Source organism: Musa acuminata, chromosome BXJ3-3 (assembly GCF_036884655.1).
Source record: "Musa acuminata AAA Group cultivar baxijiao chromosome BXJ3-3, Cavendish_Baxijiao_AAA, whole genome shotgun sequence".
NCBI lineage: Eukaryota > Viridiplantae > Streptophyta > Magnoliopsida > Zingiberales > Musaceae > Musa > Musa acuminata.
In genome coordinates, this window is record NC_088351.1 from 11051059 (window position 1) to 11071678 (window position 20620).

The 20620-nt window shown below is 37.6% G+C and overlaps 2 protein-coding genes across 6 annotated transcripts; both read right to left on the bottom strand.

Moving 5' to 3' along the window:
- Positions 1-806: 806 nt before the first annotated feature.
- LOC103973376 (V-type proton ATPase subunit D) lies at positions 807-7693 on the bottom strand. The gene is made up of 3 exons (XM_009387926.3): positions 7557-7693; positions 6461-7356; positions 807-1088 (listed from the first exon to the last, which is right to left on the bottom strand). Exon 2 carries the CDS (start codon positions 7280-7282, stop codon positions 6488-6490), a length of 795 nt encoding a protein of 264 aa, XP_009386201.1. The 5' UTR covers positions 7283-7356; positions 7557-7693; the 3' UTR covers positions 807-1088; positions 6461-6487.
- Positions 7694-8214: 521 nt separating this feature from the next.
- Positions 8215-14495, bottom strand: LOC135632726 (U-box domain-containing protein 33-like). 5 transcript variants are annotated; one of them, XM_065141436.1, is made up of 9 exons: positions 13911-14495; positions 13442-13563; positions 13052-13176; positions 12282-12386; positions 11270-11705; positions 10751-10891; positions 9971-10501; positions 9110-9889; positions 8215-8720 (listed from the first exon to the last, which is right to left on the bottom strand). In XM_065141436.1, the coding sequence occupies exons 1-9, from the start codon at positions 14086-14088 to the stop codon at positions 8535-8537; spliced, it is 2604 nt and encodes an 867-aa protein (XP_064997508.1). In that variant the 5' UTR covers positions 14089-14495; the 3' UTR covers positions 8215-8534. The 5 variants fall into 5 exon arrangements, with proteins under 5 accessions (XP_064997508.1, XP_064997509.1, XP_064997510.1 ...); XM_065141437.1 differs by lacking the exon at positions 13911-14495 and having other exon boundaries at positions 12471-13176; positions 13442-13465; XM_065141438.1 differs by lacking the exon at positions 13911-14495 and having other exon boundaries at positions 12282-12394; positions 12471-13176; positions 13442-13465.
- Between the last annotated feature and the right edge of the window lie 6125 nt (positions 14496-20620).

A 20620-nucleotide genomic window follows, 5' to 3' on the forward strand; every position in this document is an offset into this window, starting at 1 on the left:
TATACAATTATATACCTACGTATATATATATATATATATATATATATATATATATATATATATATATATATATATATATATATATATATACATGTATGTTTATTGTATTATCTATGGTATAAACAAAGGCACGATGGGGCAGATGATGAGTATAGGCGTCGAGAAGTCTTGGTCATTGATATCCGTAGACGTGAGCTTAGAGAGTTCGGATCTGTTATAGTAGTCGAACGTTTCTAGATGAGGATTCTCAATAGTTTTATCGGATGAGCAAGAACGAGAAGAACTATCAACACATCTCACAACTATTCATCCAATTGCAGGTGATCGATATCTGGATTTATGAAATTGTTGAGATCAGTGGCATCTAAATCATAATGGGATCGACATCCGAGACCTGTTAGCGATAAGAAAAACTAGCAACAGGTAGACACTTCTAAGTTTGGCACATGTTATGTATATGGCTCGATGTCCTACTTAAATCAATGCTATCTCATTGATCATAAACGCATCGAAATCCGAGTCAAGCAGTAGCCCAAACTTGCAGGCTGAGTTTTCTCTCAGCCGCATGAAATATTAGTTACCCATCACTGCTGATCGCCTACAAACAATGGTTATAAAAAAGAATTTTAGCATGCAAAACTTGCATCACAAACGTGATGGAAGATTTAAAATCGCAAAACTTACTTGCATGACCAGAGCAACATTATCTAAGAACGGGGGATGAGTAAATATAAACTTCTTTACATGACTTAGATTTCTTTCGTTACTGATGAAAATGCAATCTAAGCAACAAAGATTGTTGTAACTAAAGAAAAAAGGAACACTTTCAGCTTCAAATTGATCGATATGAACTGTGCAGTGTGTAAAATCTTTAACATAGAAGCATGCTACATCATACACTACTCAAGAAAGTACAGTGATTTATTTATTAGATCTATCCATAATATCTGATAAGATTCCTCAAACGTAGGTTTTGTAATAAATTCACACACCCATTGTAATTGAACCGTACGCCACAAATAGTAGGGGAAAATCTCCATGGATACTGCTGCTGTGAGCGTCCTCACGTAGTGTGACATCCAGTCACTCTACAAAAATGCAAAAGTTGCATTAGTTGGCCAAATAGAATGGTGACCATGGCAGTGTCATTCTATATAACATAGCTAAAATTACTAAAACAATAACTCATCAAACAACAAACTCTGAAATTACAGATTAAGAGAATAAGCATGAAAGCACTGATAACATTGCAAAACTAAAAAGTAGAATGAAATCAGTTTAAGTAGTCTAAGCTCAAATGCGGAACAAAAAAAAATAGCAGGTTCAATCATGTAACTTTCCCTGTTTGTGTAAACCAACTTCACTCTGAAAATCCATAATGCTTATATGTACATAATCATTGTAAAAACAGTCCAGCTGCGAAGTCATGTCTCATGGGAGTTATTAGTAATTAAAAGTTATCTTTCACTTCATCCATAGCAAAACTCTAGACAGTAGAACCTATACATTGCAAACCCAAAAAATAGACATTCTCCAAATTTCAAAAACCAAGCTTCCTTTGGAAGCTTAGCTGATGGTGATCCAATAATAGCAAAGGAGGGAGACACTTGGTACTTTGGCAAGAAGTTTTGATTATAGTGAAAATAACAGACGCAGTTGAGAGAGAGAGAGAGATGCAGTTGATGTTGCCTTAATTCTTTAGAAAGTAATATTATGCCTTATTTTACTTGCATAAGAAGTATGACAAAGCAGGCGGCGGGCGCGCGGGGGTGGGTGGGTGGGGAGAGGAGGTGGTGGGGGTGGCTCGGTTTTGGGGTTTTGGGGGTGTGGGGAAAAAAAAGGAACATAATAAATAGACAGAAGCCAATATATAAGCAACATTAAACTAAAATGAAACTCCTAGAAGTTAGATCTGCAAATAGGTTTATTCTAAATCTCCATTGAAATAGATGATCAAAAGTACTGCTAAACTCAAAAGATTGAAAGAAAACAACAAATACTATCAATATAAAAAGAAAAGTCAACTAGAAACTCTGATTTGCACAATAACTATGTGACATCCACAAGCATCTTGATGCAAATGGTTATTAAATTTAAATCTCATGATAAGTGATCATTGGTAGGCGAGCCAAGGATGACCCAATGAAATTGGTAGGAGAGCCCGATCATCAATGCCCTGAATCCTAGCGTCACTTGTACCAATACCAACTTTCGAAGAGTATGCTTGTTGGGCAACCTAAAAAACAGTGGGTAGCTCACTGCAGTTATCCATGGCTAATAATCTAGCACCATGGTTAATGCTGTACGGACCATTTTCAGTCAAGATTAAAAATAAAATGCAGATTATACCAGCAACAACATGTTCATCTACACATATATGAAATTAGGACTTACATTGTCCAACTGGCACTTCTTAAATCAGAGGAATCCATAACTGCATGAGACCAATCCATCCTTCATGGTCCACAACCAGACTGATGAATTGGTGCTCACTTAGATCAACCCAATAAGCTAAGAAAGATTTTAGACTGAGATGATATTAGACAGTAATACCTATAGCAAATATGTTAAAAACAGTGATTTAAAAAGCGCTAGGCACCAAAAGGCGCCAAGGTCCAAAAGCGCCCGAGGCGCTAGGCGCTCGCCCGAACGAAACGAGATGCTAAAATATTAAAATATATAATATAATTAATAAATATAATTATTTAATAGTATTAAAATCAAAATAATATATCATTAATCTAATAAATACAAATACATTATTGTTACTAGTATACTGTTAACAACAAGGTTCGCTATACCGTACCGTACCGGCGTTTCGACCCGAGCTCGGTACGGTACGGTACCGGTGTACTGGGCGGTACATCAGGGCGTACCGAGCGGTACACTCTGGTGTACCAAACAATTTTTTATTTTATTTTTCATACTGTAGCACTATAGCCGAGCGGTCCGCGTATCGGTAATCTGTCGGACCGGTACGTACCGCCCGGTACGGGCGGTACGCTTCGGTATGACAGACCTTGGTTAACAGTATATAGTATACTGTTAACAGTATACTTTCGAAAGAGGAGAAGGAAGAGGAGTGTAAGGGAAGACCGAGGGTGTAGCGACAGCGGTAAAAGTGAGCAACGGCAGCGAGAGCGGCGACAGTGGCAATGGCAGCGGTGAGCAGTAGCGGGAGCGGGAGCGGCGAACGGTGACAGCGATAGCGGGAGTGGCGATAGCGGGAGCGGCAGCGAGCAGCAACATCGGTAGCGTGAACGCGAGCAGGGTTAGGGTTGGGCAGCGGCTGCTGATATCGATGCTTTAGTTGGTTTGATTGAACCAACTAAAGCATCGGAGACCGAACCAGACCTAAAACGTTGGTTCAGTCGCCTGGTTTAACCCAGGCGCCCGCCCGAAGCGCTCGGCGCCTGGGCTCGGGCGAGCGCCCAGGCGGCGCCTCTTTGAAGCGCGCCACCTGGAAGTGAAGCGAGGCGCTCGGGCCTCGCCTCGCCTCGCCCGAGCGCCTAGGCGAGCGCCCGAGCGCCTAGGCAAGCACCCAAGCGCCTATTGAAATCACTGGTTAAAAATATCTAATAGATATCCTTCAAAGTCTAGAGTCTAAAGATTTCTGATGTGAGGTTGTTTCAGCAGGCTTTGCAGCTTGCAGCAGCAAGGGCTGATGCATAGTTGTCTTTGCTTCAGAGTCCAGATATTCAAATTCCATAACAATTATTAATATGAACTCTAGAAGTTTACCATTAAGATATTTTTTTTTATTGCTTGTTGAACCAAAAGTATAAAACATTAGATCTTTCAGTTCCATGGATATCATGGTATATAATTCCAAAAGTAGAAAAGACCCTGATTCCTACTGAAAGAGCACAAACTTATCAAACTCTCACTTATGGAAGCTAAGGACATCAAATTAGGGTGGCAAGAGAATGTTTCTGGACCAGTTGACCTCCTGGGTTGATTAGCAACAGCATTGCCCAAAAGAGTGTTTCTGCTATGTCCTGCAATTGGACTCGTACTATGCCCAAAAGATTGAGTCAGGCCGATCATAGTTCACGTACCAATACCAGAAGACAGTGCCAACTCTTAACTTAACAAACATGATCAAGCAAATTCATTACCATAGTTCTGGTCAATATTTGCTGGTGATTTATTAAATATCATAGTAATGGCAACTTCACACGACATGTTCCAGATTGCATTAGCTCAAAATGTAACAGATATTTTCAACAAAATACCTTGATAAGCATGTCAAAGATAACTCTCATCGAATTCCCACCTTACAGGTCAATAGGCAGTGAAGCACAAAATTTCAATAAAGAACTCGATAGATGTAGTCTGGCACCAGAAGATAGGTACACAACAAGACAACACAATTTAAGTTCCTCTTTGTTGATTTTGCTCTTTATTCTGATTTCTAAAAGCAAATGCATGAAAACAGAGACATAAAACATGTTTACTACCACCTCTTTCTAACTTTATTTGATGAAAACATTTACATTGTTTCCAGTATTCAAATTAGTCCAGTCACCATCATATTGCAAAAAAGGCCAAAAGTCTCTAGAAAATAAGAAAGAGCTAGTTCAAACCTACTTAACCATGGTTTGAACTCTTGGGCTGCATCACAGAACATCCATCTCCATGGACCCAGGTAACCGAACAGACACCTCTTTGCCACCCAAAAAGACATCATGAATTGTTATCTTTTATCCAATTCCGTTGAGGAGATGGCTTGATTAACCATTAAAAACAAGAAGCAAAGTTTTATTTATCTGAAAACAAGTTGAGTTTCCTTAATTTTATTATTTTTATCATAATTTGTGTCATTGGTGGGCACTTATATTCTTTAATGAGCACTTACATCCTTTAGTTCAAAAACTAAAATAATATTTGTTATGATTAAGGTTTCGATTGCTATTTCCTACCAAAGTTAATGTACAAATTTCTTGATATCAAATTCAATTGGTTGTTACTACTCCAATGATTCAAGCTGAACTTATAGTCATGAATTTGATTTAAAACTTTAAGGCTCTAATTAAAAACCATCCTTAATAAACTTTAGTGCTATGACAAGATAATTGCGTATACTAACATTAGTCCATACACATCAATCACCTAGCAATTAAATTTATACCCTCCAAAGATGCAAGAAAAGATACATGCCGTGTCTATTCCTAGCTATTTACTAAATCTCTATAAACATAAAATTTGCTCATATCCTGCATTTTTCGAAGCTTCTCCATATAGTGCATGCAGTAGTATATACAGTTGCACAGATTTCTGAAAAAAAGAAATTTATTGTCAGGAAGTACAGCCATAAAAACAAATAGTGAAGTCCCAGTTATTTAGGGTAATCTACATGGATCTTCTTCCACCATAGAAACAAATAGTAAAGCCATGATGCCACATTTTATTGTTTATATGGCAATAAATCTTCCTCTTTGATTCACCCATGATGAATCTCTAAGTCTCCTTTGGTCATATTCATATCATATCAAGCCTCAATACCTAATTTCATACTCAATCAGAAACACCTTAATTGTTAACAAATAGAACTTCTTATGCTACCTTTCTAGTTACCCAAACATCATAAATTGGAAGTATGTAACTTAATACCAAATCTACATGTAGGACCTACTTTATATTGTAGATAGGTAATAATAATCTATTGTCAAACTATCAATCTATTCAAGCCTGAAATTTTATCATAAGCACTTAATAAGCTATTCGAGTGATAATAAAAAGGAATGGAGCACATTTCAAAAAACTTACAGGTGATTTTACTATGAGCCATGTGTTATAGCATGATAACAATGATGTAATAGTAAAACCAATTTTGAAAAATGAGGAAGAAGGATGTATCATTTGAGACTACAAAATCCACATGCAGCTACATCTTCCATTTGCAAACAGCATATGCGGCTGCATGTCCACGTGTGAACTCTGATATTCCATGCAACCATTGAGCACATACGCCATTTCAATGTGGTTATATGATCACATTTCTTCTTGGACTGTAGTTTACAATACTGGCCAAATATATTGGCAACCTACCAACCTAAACCAAAACATTAATCACGAGCACAATAACTTTATATTGTAAGACCTGTCAACTTCTCCAAGCTCTCTATGTTGTATAGGTTGAATAATTTTCCAATTTTAGAAATTATAAATGTCTTATTTAACTTAGTTTCATCTAATCGTATGCAACAAAGACTAGAAAATTCTAAAAGCCAAACCGATGGAGATTCTGATTGCAATTAAAATTGTTCAGTTCTATATATACGAAGATAATGGTATGTTGTAGTCTAGCACATCTGTGAATTGTTAAAGACACAAAACCAATATTATTAGAAGCTAACCAAAGAAATATTTCAATACAGATTTGTTATGCAAAAGATCGATCACTAACCACAAGAGAAAATTAAAAGCATTATCTAAAATAACAGTTAGTGATACCAACCGCAGGATGCTAAAGATTTATATGGCATCAAAAGATTATATCTTCATCCTTCTCAACACCAACAGTGAGCAAGTTGTGAGCTGAATTTATTGAGATTCCCTTCTTCAGCGAGATCTTCTCTGCATATTGTTCCTCAGCAAAATTCTTTGCAGCCTGTTGCTGCCGTTCAATCTCACGTTTCTTGTACCCTTGGATCTTTTTAAGACGGAAGAAATCTTCTCGTTCAAGTTCATCAAGCTCCCCCTTGATGTAGTTAATTGTATTTTCAAGCCGTGGCTTGACAACATTCTCAAGTGCATTGACCCTCCTGTTGGTAGTCTTAATGGCCTCGTCGAGGGTAAGGAATGAGGTCTGAAGGGAAGCAAGCTCGACAAGGACCTCTATTGCCTTGACATAGGCCACACGACAAGCCTGAATCTGTTGGCCACCGCGTGCCAGACCAGTGAGGTCCGACTTGGCATCCCCAGCGCCATGGTCGACAAAGTGTTCAAAGCGCGGTAGCTTGACGCCAGCAACATTCTCCTGGCGGGACCGAACTCGGAGGGATGCAGATTTAACGGACTCAAGCACCACATGCTTGATATTGTCTCCTGCAACGTACTTGACCTCGGTGAGGGCAAAGGAGGAGTTGCGCATGATCTCACCCATGGATTCCTTGGTGGAGACAATTTTCTTCAAGATCGAGCGGAATTGCACCGTAAGGGCGTCACTCTTCTTCTTGAGAAGGGCGTGGCCTCGGGTAGCGCCGACGAGCCGGGCCTTCATCACCCCGAGCATCGTCACCGTCGGGACCACAGTCAATCTCTGTCCTTGGCCGGACATCCTTCCCTTGTTGCCTAGGCTTCTTCCAAGGGAGTAGGGTTAGGGTTTCTTGCTGAGGATCAAGAGTCTGGCTTCTGCAAGGGATTCCGCAAGCATTAGGGTTTCGTTGAAGGTAAATCATGAAGAATTGCGTACTTGGATTCCATGTAACCACAGATCATCGTTGCATCTAAAATGAAAGATAAACGAAGGAACAAATGGGCGAAATTCGAGGAGATTGTGCTCTTTTCGATTGAAAGAAGGAACAGCAAGATCCGGTGATATTGATCGATACCAGGAGATCGATCGCGGACGGAGTGCTCTGGGAACCTCCTCGGCAAAAGAGCGCTCTGTTGGTCTCCCCTCTCTCTCCTCGGATTCGCTCTTTCGGAGGCAAACAGTCTCATCGCGAAACTGGAAAAGATATAATTTGGGGCACAAATCATTTTCTGTATTCGTGGACAAACTTTGGCCGTCCGCAAGATTTGACGGGCCTATCTCGACCGTAAGAATCACCTAACAAAAAGATGGAACGATCTGATTGGGTTTTAAAGCCTGTGATTTAAACGGGACACAACACCTGATCCGTGCTTAATAAGACGGGAACTAACGGGACGTTGATTGGATCCATTCGGACCGATGTTAAACGAGTCACTTGCGTCGCATTCCCCGTCGTCCCGCTGCGAACTCGCAAGCCATCAAGCTATGGCCATCGCTCTTGGGAATGCCGACCACCTGATCCCTGTTTCTCCTAAGTAGAGTGCTTTCATCATACTTTGTGATCTTTTTTTCTGCATTCCTCTTTATCAGACTCTGTTCCTCATGGGTTAGAGGCAAAACATTTCCTGTAGACCTCTTTCACGAACTTTTATAGAGCCTCATAAGACCAAAAAAAAAAAAATTACATTTTAGGTTTATGGAGAGATAAAACTTCATGAAATAAGCAGGCAAAGTACTATCAAGCGATAGACATTCAAGAAGAAAAAGGATGCCGTGTACATTGTATTGACAAAAAGTAGCTCGACTTTACAAGCTTCAAGAAAAGAAGATTTGCTTGAAGTAGGAGAGGAGGACAGCATTCATGTTAGAACAAATTAGAAACAAAAAGGCTTATTATTGTTGCTATCTTTGCTTCAGTTCAAACGCCAACGTTTGGAAAGGTACAAATGTACAAACATCACAACTCATTTTATGTGCCAGCAATGAACTTTTTTCTTCAACTTTAAAGAGCTAATTGATGCCTTCAGTTTTTCTTCTTTTTCCTGGAACTGTATCAGTCTTGCTGTTGAAGCCATGCTTGAATTGCAGAACGAAGGCCGTAATTGGGGATTAGCTCGTGATGAGAAAGCCTGAGGTTCGTCATCGGTGATGTGTCTCCGCCACCACGAAGCCATCCTTCAATAGCCTCGGCTTCATATGTGAAGCCATCTGCTGCAATTTGTGGATCCCTCATAATCTCCTGCAGTATCATTCGTTAGTAGGAAATCAAATTGAAATGGTAACCACAAGAGATGCTTCTACAACTTTTAGTAATAAGTAGATAGACAAAAGGATGTAATGCACATATTGGGTAGTAATGCTTACGACTCGAATGAATTATCTTACGAAAACTCAACTGTGAAGAGGGTAGAGTTGCATTTAAGACAGGTATGTGTCGAACATAGATTTTGACTACAAAGTTCAAAGAATTTTGGAGTAAAAACTGATGTGATTCAAACCATAATAGCAGATTTGATCCATGGTAGTCAAATTTCTTATCTGTGAAAGGCTTGTAACAAAAGCACAATGCTACATATTATCAGAGTGCCTACAACTAAAGATACATGCACATAATGTGAAATATCATACCTTAAATATTGGACAGATGAAGTAAGAGGGAATGCTGCTGCTGCTGCTGCTGCTGTCTTCTGGGACTAATCTAATTGATGAAGTTGATAACCTGACAAATGAGACAGACTTCATCAAGGGCTCGAGTATCCTCCATGCCTCTTTTGCATCTGGACGGTTCCTCGTATTCATCTCACAGCACTTTAGACCCAGTTTTGCCAACTTCTCGGCCTGCACGTAAGGCCAATCTCCCGCCGAAGCATCAAATATCTTATCCAAACATTTCATATCCAATGCCTCCTGTACTACTCTGCTGATTCCAAGTGCAGGCCTTCCCGTCAGAAGTCGTAGTAGTATGACTCCAAAGGAGTAGACATCGGACTTTGCTGTGATTTCTCTGGATGTCAGCAATTCAGGGTCCATATAAGCAAATGTCCCCTTGGGCTGTCGTGTGCAATGGTAGAGGATGGTGCTGTTAATTGACTGGATGAGCAAACGCCAGATGCCAAAGTCACCAAGCTTGCTCACAAAGTTCTCATCAAGAAGTATGTTTGCAGGCTTAAGATCACCATGGACTATATTGGGAGGTTTACAGGAGTGGAGGAAGACGAGAGCAGAGCATATCTCCACAGCAATGCGAATGCGGGTTTGCCAGGTGAGTGACGGAGTGTTGTCCATGCAAGTAAGTCGGTCTTCCAAGTTTCCATTAGGAAGAAACTCGTAAACGAGAGCCAATGCTTCTGGGCATGCTCCTTTGAGAGCGACAAGGTTCGGATGTCTTATATTACTCAAAGTATCCATCTACAGAAACAAAGTCATGTCTGTTTAGGAAACAACACTTTGTAGCATTAAATGTATGAAAAATTATAGGATAGTATTTACCTCCCGTTGAAATTCTATCTTTCCTTGCATGCCTCGAGGATCCAACCTCTTTATTGCTACTGTCGTGTGGCGAAGGAAACCTTTATAGACGCATCCGTATCCACCTTCACCGATCTTCGATGATTCATGAAAGTTCTCGGTCGCTTGCACCAACTCCGAAAGGGAAAACTCTGAGAAGGTTTCTGCTCTCTGAGTACAGATTGTTGCATCTCCTTTCTTCTGATGCAGCTTTTCGTTTTCTCTAACCGCATCGTCTCGCTCCTGACAGATAACCTCATGCGCTTGTCGGATCGAATTGAGGTGATTATATGCCTCAGACAATTTTCCTCTAGCATCCTTGAGAGTTTGCTCAGAATCAGAAATCTGTGGTTGTAGTTCTTCCATCTTTTGACGTGCTTTCTGGAGTTCTTCATGGATTTCATCTCGCTGTTGTTTCAGTGTTAGCAGTTCCACTTTTTCTTTTTCTAGGGTCTCTTCAGTTTCTTTCCTTAGTTTGACCTCTGTGGTGTACAAAATCTCAATTACTCCGACCTGCATAATAATGTGTGAGATGACAGGACTATTATTTTTATTTCATTTGATCTCTTTCATTTAAATTCTACATGTCTTTGAAAATCATTTCCGAAAGAAGCATGACTTTGTTAGTGGGCTCCAATTATAAGGCATATAGATAAAAAAAAAAAGAAAAATTTAATTACAGCTTGGAACCCCAATATGTTTGTTAGATGTAATTCATAGAGTTTGACTCATGAAAGCTTCTTTAGTAATCGGACATCTTACCTTCTGCATAGAGTTGTTGAAATTTTTTTCGACTTTCTGTCGTTTGAAAAGCTCTTCGTATGCTTCACGCTTAGAGTCTTTAGCTTCGCTAAGGGCAGCTTGCAACCTTTTATGCATGACCTCGTCCACGCCACGATCTTGCTGCAATATATAATAAATTTTAGGAAAATTTTCCTCCTAAAGACAGAAAATTTTACGTTAACTTCATTGTCTTATTTACTAAAAAAAATATTGTGCTTGTTCATCCATCCATCACAACTATTCCTACATGGCAATTCATTGGACATTGCCACTTGACCTAGTATGAGCTCTGGATGCAGACCCTACACTAAAATATATGTGAACTCCAACTGAGAACTCTGTTTGGTTCCCTTTTCAAGGGGAGAGGGGATAAAGATCAATTGCTCGGGCTCCATTTCCATAAAGATCCTCTTCAAAATGATGATGGCAAACAAAATTGTTAATCATTTAATTATTTCTTCAGAGAAGGTAATAAGAAAAAAACACAACAAACTATACCAAGTCATGTTGCGGAAACCGAAACAGATGTTCTCCGGAAGGCAAAACGAGCGACCCATCTTCTTTATCCACGTCCTGGGGTTTCACCGGCAATGAAGTCATTCTTCCAGATGCTTCAGCAAACTCTGAACCCCTTGAAATATCATCCCACGGATCGATAACGCTGCCTTCTATGCTGCCAGATATTGATGATTCGACGAGTCCTTCAGCGGGCGAAGCTGACATTGTCAACTCTGGGCACGGTGTAAAATTTGTAGATCTTGACCTTTGTGAAAATAGATCTTGCATCATAGGTGTAAGACTTGAAACATTCACTCGCTTCCCCTGTGCTTCATGTAACGACAACCTTGATCTCTGCATTTCAGATTGGCTCGAGATGGAATTCGGAGTTCCTGTTGGTGATTGGGCTATAATAGGTCCATCAAGAGAAGCATCCCTATGAATAAGATCCAAATGTATGATGACAAAGACTACATACTATTGGAAATATAACTATCTTTCTAAAGAGGCCATTACTGAAAGAAAGAAAATAATAAGCAGAATCACGGATGTGTGAGTTATAGATGCCACCATCCATGATGAATTCCTATATTTTCATCAGAAGGAGGATAAGCCAATTCGTTGTTTGCTCTAAAAGATGATGTAACGATGAGGATGTGGATGATCAAAACAAGGACTTTGTTATTAGGGGAAAGAAAGAAAGGCTGCAGTTGGCAATGTGATGAAGGCAATATCTATCATTGGTTGAACTCACACACATGCATCGAGTACAATACTGAAAACTTACAGCAAACCGAAAAATCAGCTTACACGCTTTAAATTTGTCATGAATTGGGATGGTAGAAACTTGCAAATTTTGGTTTATACATTCTAAACGGTGTAGCTGATCGGTTCATTTGGCTGATTAAAAGAGACCATATATTAGTCCGACCATATAGATAGATAAAACCTGGAAAAACGGTTTGCAAGGATGAAAACAGGCCAAATTCAAATCAGAAAGTTTGGATTTTACCTTGTACAGATTAGATTTCCTTTGCAGATGTACCAGATCTTGCATGACGGATCAGCATGCTCTTGCACGGCAAGAGCTGTCTTCGACTTTGGAGCCTTCATTCTCCTGCGATTCTAAAGCTTTAGATTAGTCCAGAAGTTGACAATAGCACAAGCTTATCATTAAAAATAAACAAGTCAACAAGACAACCTGCAGTCTTCTTCGTTGCCAAGGAGCTGCTCATTTGAATCTTGGGGGATGTGTTTCCCTTGTTTGACATTAGAATTTTAAAAGTGGTTCTTCCACCACTATTCTTAAGCAAGAACAATAATAAAATAAAGAAAATACAACTTAAAGAATGGTTTCCATCTCGTGTCACTTGGTCAGATGAACTGAACTTGGGTTCCGAGTACTGCATATAAGTTAGCACCAGAAGTCTCAATCGGTTCCCGATCAAATCATGCATCGGACAAAGAGTCGGTAGCAGAAATCAGCTTTTATCAATTGAATCGACAGAGGTGCAGATATACACTTCGTCATCCATAATATTTCTAATTGAAATGGCCCGAGTGGTTGTCCGAGCATAAATCTCTCAAAAATTTCACTTGAAGGTGTAATCTCTTTTCTGGTAGAAAGCCTTGGGAATAATCCCCTATTCAGTGTCCTAATTATTGAAGCCACATGATCCTTTACTAAAAAAGGCCATTAATGCTTAAGATTTTTCTTCTCTTCCGGTAGAACATTTAAGAATGTTATAATATCAATGGAGAATTTGCATTTGCCGGCCATACCTTGAGTAGTATCTGTCTTCTGCTGCTCCCATTACAAGCTTGGTGATACCATGTAAAGCTATGAGCTCTACCAATCCTTTTCCGACATCATCCCTCTCGATCACCAGTTTCTCAGCCTTCTGAACCTATAAAATCGAAGAGGTTGCTCGACGAAATTAACCATGATCCACTCTCATTTATAACAGAGATGATTCTGTTAATCTCACAAGTTACCTTTGTTTTTTCATATAATCAGAGAGATAAGATGATCGGGAACCAAATTTCCGTAACAAGTCAACATGAAATGTTTCGATGAATAATTGATTATAAGTTAAGAACAAAACAATTGATGATCACTATTCCTAGTGAAAAATGGAAGAACTGAAGATAGTTGGGGAGCAGCAAACATACCTTTACACTTGCGCACATGTTTAGATACTCATCGACACATTTATGCATCTTCTCTCTTTCGATGTTTCTGTATGCAGTAACCTCCTGCTCCTCTAGCTGGTTTGCAGGGAACCAACCCAGTGCTGCAATTGAGATTGGAAGAGAGAACTTGAGCTCAAATGCAATGTTCTATTGAATGAAATAAGAATGCTCTTCCTTTCACACGAAAGTTCACATGTAGGTTCGATGTGAAAGTGAATGACCGACCCCCCACCCCTCTTCTTCTTCTTCTCTCTCTCTCTCTCCAATGGCAATGGCGAAATGCCCTAACAAGAATTCTAAACAATCTTCTTAAACAAACAAGAAGAAATTATCATGTTATTTTACTGAATTGTGTACAATTGTGAGACATCAAATTAATTGGAAAAGCCAAAAAAGATCGATCTTTGGGTTCAGCATTCTTGGAGAGGAAGGAAGGAAGCGAGCATACCAGTAGGGACCTTCTGAGCCGTGCGGTGAACGTGAACGACGGTGATCTTCCTCTCCTCAGCGGTGTTCTGCAGCACCCATACGAAGTTGGCCCTCCCCTCCCTCACGTCCTTCTCCACCGCCACGTACACCCTGTCCTCATCCTTCATCTCCCCGTGCGGCGACGCGGACGACTCCATCGGCTCCTCCACGATCTCCCTCAAGCTACCCCGCGACGACCGTGCGCTCCGGCTTTGCTCGGAGCCAGCCAGCGTCGTCCTCGGTCCCTTCCACGGTTCGCCAGCGTCGTGACACGGAGGAGCTCCAAGAGGCTGCTCGAACGCCTATTAACTACCATTTGGGGAGCAGAAAGGGGCGCCCTTTATCCATACCGTGCGGAGATAAGTTGAGGAACAGATGTGAAGGCAAAAAGCACGCAACGTACTCCGAACTCCTCCCCACCTCCCCTTCCTTTATGCCACCTGTCCTCATTTTGCTTTCTCTTTCGGCCTTCTGCTGCCTCCGGTCGCAAACAAGCTGTCTCAAATTGGAGATTGGACGGTGGAAGGGACTCCCGATGGGAGCCTCGACTTCGTCAGACCTCCGAAGGAAGTGATGTGTACTGACAGCGTATCCGCGTGTTCCGTCAACTTTACCTGCTCTTGCCATCTTCTCTCTGTCGTCTCTCTCTCTCTTACTAGAACTCTTCCTTCATAGTCCAAGAACATGCTAGGTCATTTCAAGCAAGATTGCATCACAGTTGGCTTTAGATAGATATATCTACATTCTTATAACACCTTCAGCAACTGCTCCTTACGATGGCAGCACAGTCAGTGCCAACATCTGAACGTGCAAATGTGTGACGACTGGGAATCATCACCCTCTGCTTCTCTTTACTGCAAAGGAGACAAATCCGAAGACTATTGCCCAAAGGTGGATCGAGTTCTATCAGTGAACAGACGAGTCAAACGTGGACAGAAAGGCGTATCATTGTCTCCTGTAGATCTTCCCAGTGCCGTGTCGCGGAGGGCTCCGGACGACGGATGAGAACACACCGAGTCGAAAGAAGAACGATGTTTCCTCGCTGTAGAGACTTCAGTGGCGTCGTCCGCATCACTCCCAGTATGCATTGAACTGTGATTGGCCAAGTTTGTCAAATCAAGACTGAAACCATGCAATATGCCTGGCAAGTCACGCCCTCTTTGGTGAGAAAATAGCCAAATGGTACATACGGCCATTCAATGAAAGCTGCCTCCTTGCAGGATCAACCCGATGAAACAGTTATCTTTTCCTCGAGGAAACCAAAACGCATCAAACTTGGAACATGTCATGCATTAACTTCATGCTGCTGCGTCAGTGTTAAGCAGGTCGCAGATATAGGAAGCATGATATGTCACTTCTCCCTCCATCAGTCAGCAGCACTTCATCCACGAAGAAAAAGTTTTTGGATCAGCATTCAACCGAGTGAATGTGGTAAAGTACTCGAGCATTTGATCCAAACAAATACGTAAAAAGGAAATAAAAACACTTGTTTTTCCCTCAAGAAACCTTACTTTTGGGACTATCATGTCACTTTATATTGCATAATTTGGCATTCTTTTGTCAAGATCAATCTGATACGCTGCGTTGCATATATCAGTGCAGATTCATATATAATGATTTTGGCCAACCTAAGAACAGGTTTGGGTTCAAGAAAGGATGTAAATGTGGTCTGGAAAAAGAATTAATTGCATTATTCTGGGGAGATAAGCATATTATTATTTGCTTGCTTCTGCGGCTCCAGTTGTGCAGATAATGAAAGGATGTCTTCTTGTAAGATTTTGTTTCGTTCTCATTCGGAAAGGATGGTGAATGGCCCACCCAATCGCCTCATCAAGACAGAGAAAGTCAGCAACCCTCGGCTGTGTTCTTCAACTATGATAGAGAAGTAGGTGGGTTCGAACATGTTAATATCTAATTCATTGTGGCATTCATAAAGAATCTTGTGATGGTATATAAACTTGGAAACTTAGGATATGCCATGGTACATGCTCCAAAGGTCTGCTTCCCCATGACGAGTTACAGGCATTTCTTGTGATATAAAAAGAATCAGTCAAATCTGTCATTAAACTCCAGCTAATATAGTATGTCACTGGAGATCAAGGAAAGGGACAATAAAGATGAAATAAAGCTAAGATTTGAGTTTGTCCTCGTGGACTTCAGATGTAGTATGGAGAAGGATGTCAGACATGATTTATAATGTGAAATCAACCTTTCTATGTGTTGAACTTCTATAATTATATCATAATAGTTATGTGAAAGTATTTGGGGAGGAGTAGAAGAAGATAGAGGAGCAGGAGAAGGAGATTGGTGGAGGAGGAGGCAATAACGAAGGGAAAAGAGGCTGAGACAAAAGGGGGAGGATGAAAAGGAAGAGAAGACAAGAAACAGGAGGGGAAGGAGGTGGATGAGGAGGATGTGGTGGAGGACGAAAAGGACGAGGAAAGTTCGATTAGAGGTTTAGAAATATTTTGATCCAAATTGGATCCCATCGATTCAATAGAAAAAAAAAAAAATCTTCCTTAGTTCTAAGATCATTTAATGTAAACGGTAAGAGCGTTTATGTTCAAATAGAAAAAAGGGGTACCCCTCCTAAAAACGAATATAAGGGTGTCATCCGATAAAAATCATTATGATTTAAAAAAGAAAAATTTAATAGCACCTTTTTTTGTGATTTAAAATATTTTATTTTAAAATTTTAATATTGTTAAGATATCTCTTTGTAAATGGATGTTAATATTTTCAACTCATCAGTTACTTTCAATAAAATCTTTTTACTTGTTTTATATTTCTTTTTATTTCATTCTTCCCCTTCTTCGTAAATGATTGGAGCAATCGTTAGGATTGTAAAGTTACTAAGAGAGGGGGGTGAATTAGTGTTTTCAAAAAATTTTAATTTGAAAGTTCGATTAATGAATCCGTATCGAAATGTGATTAACAAAAAGTACAAATAAGGATTGCTTAATAAGTAAATCAGTATGTAATAATAAATTATGACAAAAAAAGAAATATAAATCGATTTATAATGGTTTGGTCGTCCCAACCTACGTTCACTCTCGATTCCTTTTCGTTCAAACCCATTGGCTTTTACTACCAATCTTCTTTCAATGGGTGAAAATCAACTATCTTTATTATAACTCTTTCTCTTTTTTATAGATTTAGGAAAGAATCTTTACACTTCTCTTTTACAAATAACCTCTCACATCCCTTAGAATAATTTTTAGACTCAAGGAGCAAGAGACAACACTTTTCAAGCACTTAAAAATCACAAGCATTTCATATTTTGTGAAGCAAATATGAGAGGGTATTTATAGGCCCCAAATAGCTTCAGAAATAAAGTCAAAAATTTAAATTCCTAGATTTTTGAGGTACTAGCAATACCACCATCTGTATTGGGCAGTACATAGCTTGAGCACTGATGGTATAATCGCCTAACATAACCTAGAAGATTGTGTTTTGGCGACACCACCGTCGGGTTTTCTGAAGAAATATATTTCATACTTTCTAGCATGCATCGTAATATCAAATCATAAGTTAAGATATTATTGTATGTATAATTCCAAATCATCAAGTACATCAGAGTTGAGACATCATTATATGCATAATTTTAATTCATCAAAATTTTAAATAATCAAAGAATGAGTACATTTAATTTCTCCCCCTTTATCATCAACAAAAATAATAAATATGAGAGTTTTTGTTTCTCTTTAAAATATACAAGCTAGTAATTCTTTGCTTCTCTTTGAAATGTGTAAGCTAGCAAGTTTTTGCTTCCTTTTGAGATATGCAAGTTAGTAAGTTTTTGCTTCTCTTTATGATATGTAAGTTAGTAAATTGTTGCTTCTCTTGAGATGTGCAAGCTAGTAAGTTTTTGCTTCTCTTTGAGATGTATAAGTTAACAAGTTTTTGCTTCTCTTCGAGAAGTGTAAATTAGTAAGTTTTTCCTTCATTTTAAGATGTGCAAGTTAGTAAGTTTTCATTTCTATTGAGATATACAAACTATCAAGTTTTTACTTCTCTTTGAGATATGCAAATTAGCACTTCTCTCTCTCTCCCCTTTGTCATTATAAAAAGAAGAGAACGATACAATGGTGTAAAATTTACATCAATGTTTTAATCATAACATGAAAGATATTAATATCAAAAATAAATTTAAATCATAAGAGATCAATCAAGTCATAAATAATAAAAAATTAAGATAATAATTTATTTTAAAAAAATTATATAAGAAGAATTCATACATTTGGAAGATTCGACATGCTGAATTCTCTTTTAATAAAATTAAATTATTCCTCTTTCAATGGATTAGTATAAATATATGATAATTGATATTTTATATCAATAAAATCTTAAGATATATTATAATGATTAATACGATCCCTAATAAAATGATGTCTAATATCAATATGTTTGGTTCATATTGATATTAGACTAGTGTTTTTTGACAAGTAAATTGTACTAGTGTTGTCATACTTTATATGAATATTTTTCAAGCATAGTCAATAATATTCTAAAGTAATTTTCATCCAAATTATTTGTGCACAACATGCACCTATTACTATATATTCAACCTCGATTGTAGATAATACAATAAAATTTTATTTCTTAGAAGACCAAGAAACAAGTGCATGATTTAGAAGTTGACACATTTCAGAGGTATTTTTTCTATCTATTCTATATCTTGCAAATTTAGCATTAATATATGCAATCAAATCAAAATTTTTAAATTTTGGACGCTATGATAATAGATTAGGAGTTCCTTTTAAGAATCTAAAAATCCTTTTAACTTCTTTATAATGAGATTGTTTAGGATTGGATTAAAATATTATATAAAGTCCAATACTAAATATTATATCATGTATAATTGCAGTAAGATATAGCAAACCACCTATCATACATCTATAAGTCTTTTGATCAAAATATTCTCCTTCATTGTCCATATCTAATTTAATAGAAGTGCTCGTTAGTATGTTTATGACCTTAGCACTATTTAAGTAAAACTATTTTAGTAGTTCCAAAACATATTTAGTTTGACTGATAAAAGTTCCATCACGTAGTTGCTTAATTCACAATCCTAAGAAAAATATCAATTCATCCATTAAACTTATTTCAAATTCTTGGCTCATACTTTTGACAAATGATTCACATAAAGATTTATTTGTAGAATAAAAAATAATAACATCAATATAAATTTAAATAAAAAATATTTTTAAAAATATTTAATAAATAATATGGATTCGACCTTGTCTTTTAAAAAATTATTCTTAATAAGAAATGAATTAAGTCTCTCACACCAAGTCTTTAGGGCTTGCTTTAATATATAGATAGCCTTAGATAACTTATAAACATGGTTTGGAAAAAGAATATTCATAATTCTGGGTGGTTGCTTAACATAATTTTTTTCGAAAATAAAACCATTAAGAAAAGTACTTTTAACATCCATTTGAAATAACTTAAAATTTTTACAATATTCATAGGCAATGAGTATCCTTATGGCTTCAAGTCTTATCGCAGGAACGAAGGTTTCTTTATGGTCTATACATTCTTCTTGGTTGAAACATTTGGTCACTAATCTAGCCTTATTTCAAACTACGAAACCTTGTTCATCTTGCTTATTCCTAAAGACCTATTTAGTATCAATTACGAGATGATCATTAGGTCTAAGAACAAGTGTCTAAACCTTATTTCTCTCAAATTGATTTAATTTTACATGTATTGCAAAAACCCATGCCATCTTTGAGAGCATTGTCAATGCATTTAGATTCAATTTTGAGAAAAATAAATAAATAAAGAATGAGTTTAAATATATTTTGATATATCTCCAATGATTAGCTCCTTAGGGTATGCATTTATATACTTTCGTTCCTTAGGTAATAATTCTTTAAAAGTAGATACATCCAAGTTGCTTGGGAGAGGAGAATTCTTATTCAAATTCAAAATCATCATTAAAAATATTTTCTTAAATTCAGGAGACTCATTAGAAACAACATGGATGGATTTCTCATTAACTAAAGTTCTTTTATTGAAAACTCGATAAACTTTAGAAATTGAGAAATATCCAAGAAAAATATCTTTATCGGATTTTGCATCAAATTTTCCTAAAACATTCTTTTCATTTAAAATAAAATATTTATAATAAAAAAACTTTAAAATATGAAATGTTGGATCTTTTATTGTTCTACAATTCATAAGAAGTTTTAGATAGTAACGGTGTAAACGATTTTGTTCATGACATAGCATATTGTGTTAATGGTTTTGACCCAAAAATATTTGTGTAGGCTATGTTCATTAAGCATGGTTCTTATCATATGGTTCTTATCATCTGTTGTAAACTCCTATTTTTTTCTCTTAATAACTTTATTTTATTATGGATTTCTTGGAGTAGAGAAATTATGATCATACCCATTTGAATCATAAAATTCTTGAAAATCATGGTTTTGAAATTTACCACAATGATCGTTATGAATATAAGAAATCATAAAATATTTTTTATTTTAAATTTATTTATAAAATTTCATCAAACATTTAAAAGAATCACTTTTATAAGTCAAGAAGTATGTACAAGTATATCTAATATAATCATCAATAATCATAAAAGCATATTTACTATCTCCTAGACTTATAATATCAATTGATCCAAATAAATCCATATGAATTAATTGTATTGGTCTAGAGGTATTTACTTGATTTTTA

Bases quoted from the DNA above. Each gene is read 5' to 3' on its own strand.
- LOC103973376 (XM_009387926.3), bottom strand. From the start codon at position 7,282: ATGTCCGGCCAAGGACAGAGATTGACTGTGGTCCCGACGGTGACGATG.
- LOC135632726 (XM_065141436.1), bottom strand. From the start codon at position 14,088: ATGGAGTCGTCCGCGTCGCCGCACGGGGAGATGAAGGATGAGGACAGG. The intron at 12,387-13,051 runs GTATGGCCGGCA...TTAGAATCGCAG, and splicing joins GAAGACAGATACTACTCAAG to GAGAATGAAGGCTCCAAAGT. The intron at 11,706-12,281 runs GTAAAATCCAAA...TCTTATTCATAG, and splicing joins GGAAATCTAATCTGTACAAG to GGATGCTTCTCTTGATGGAC.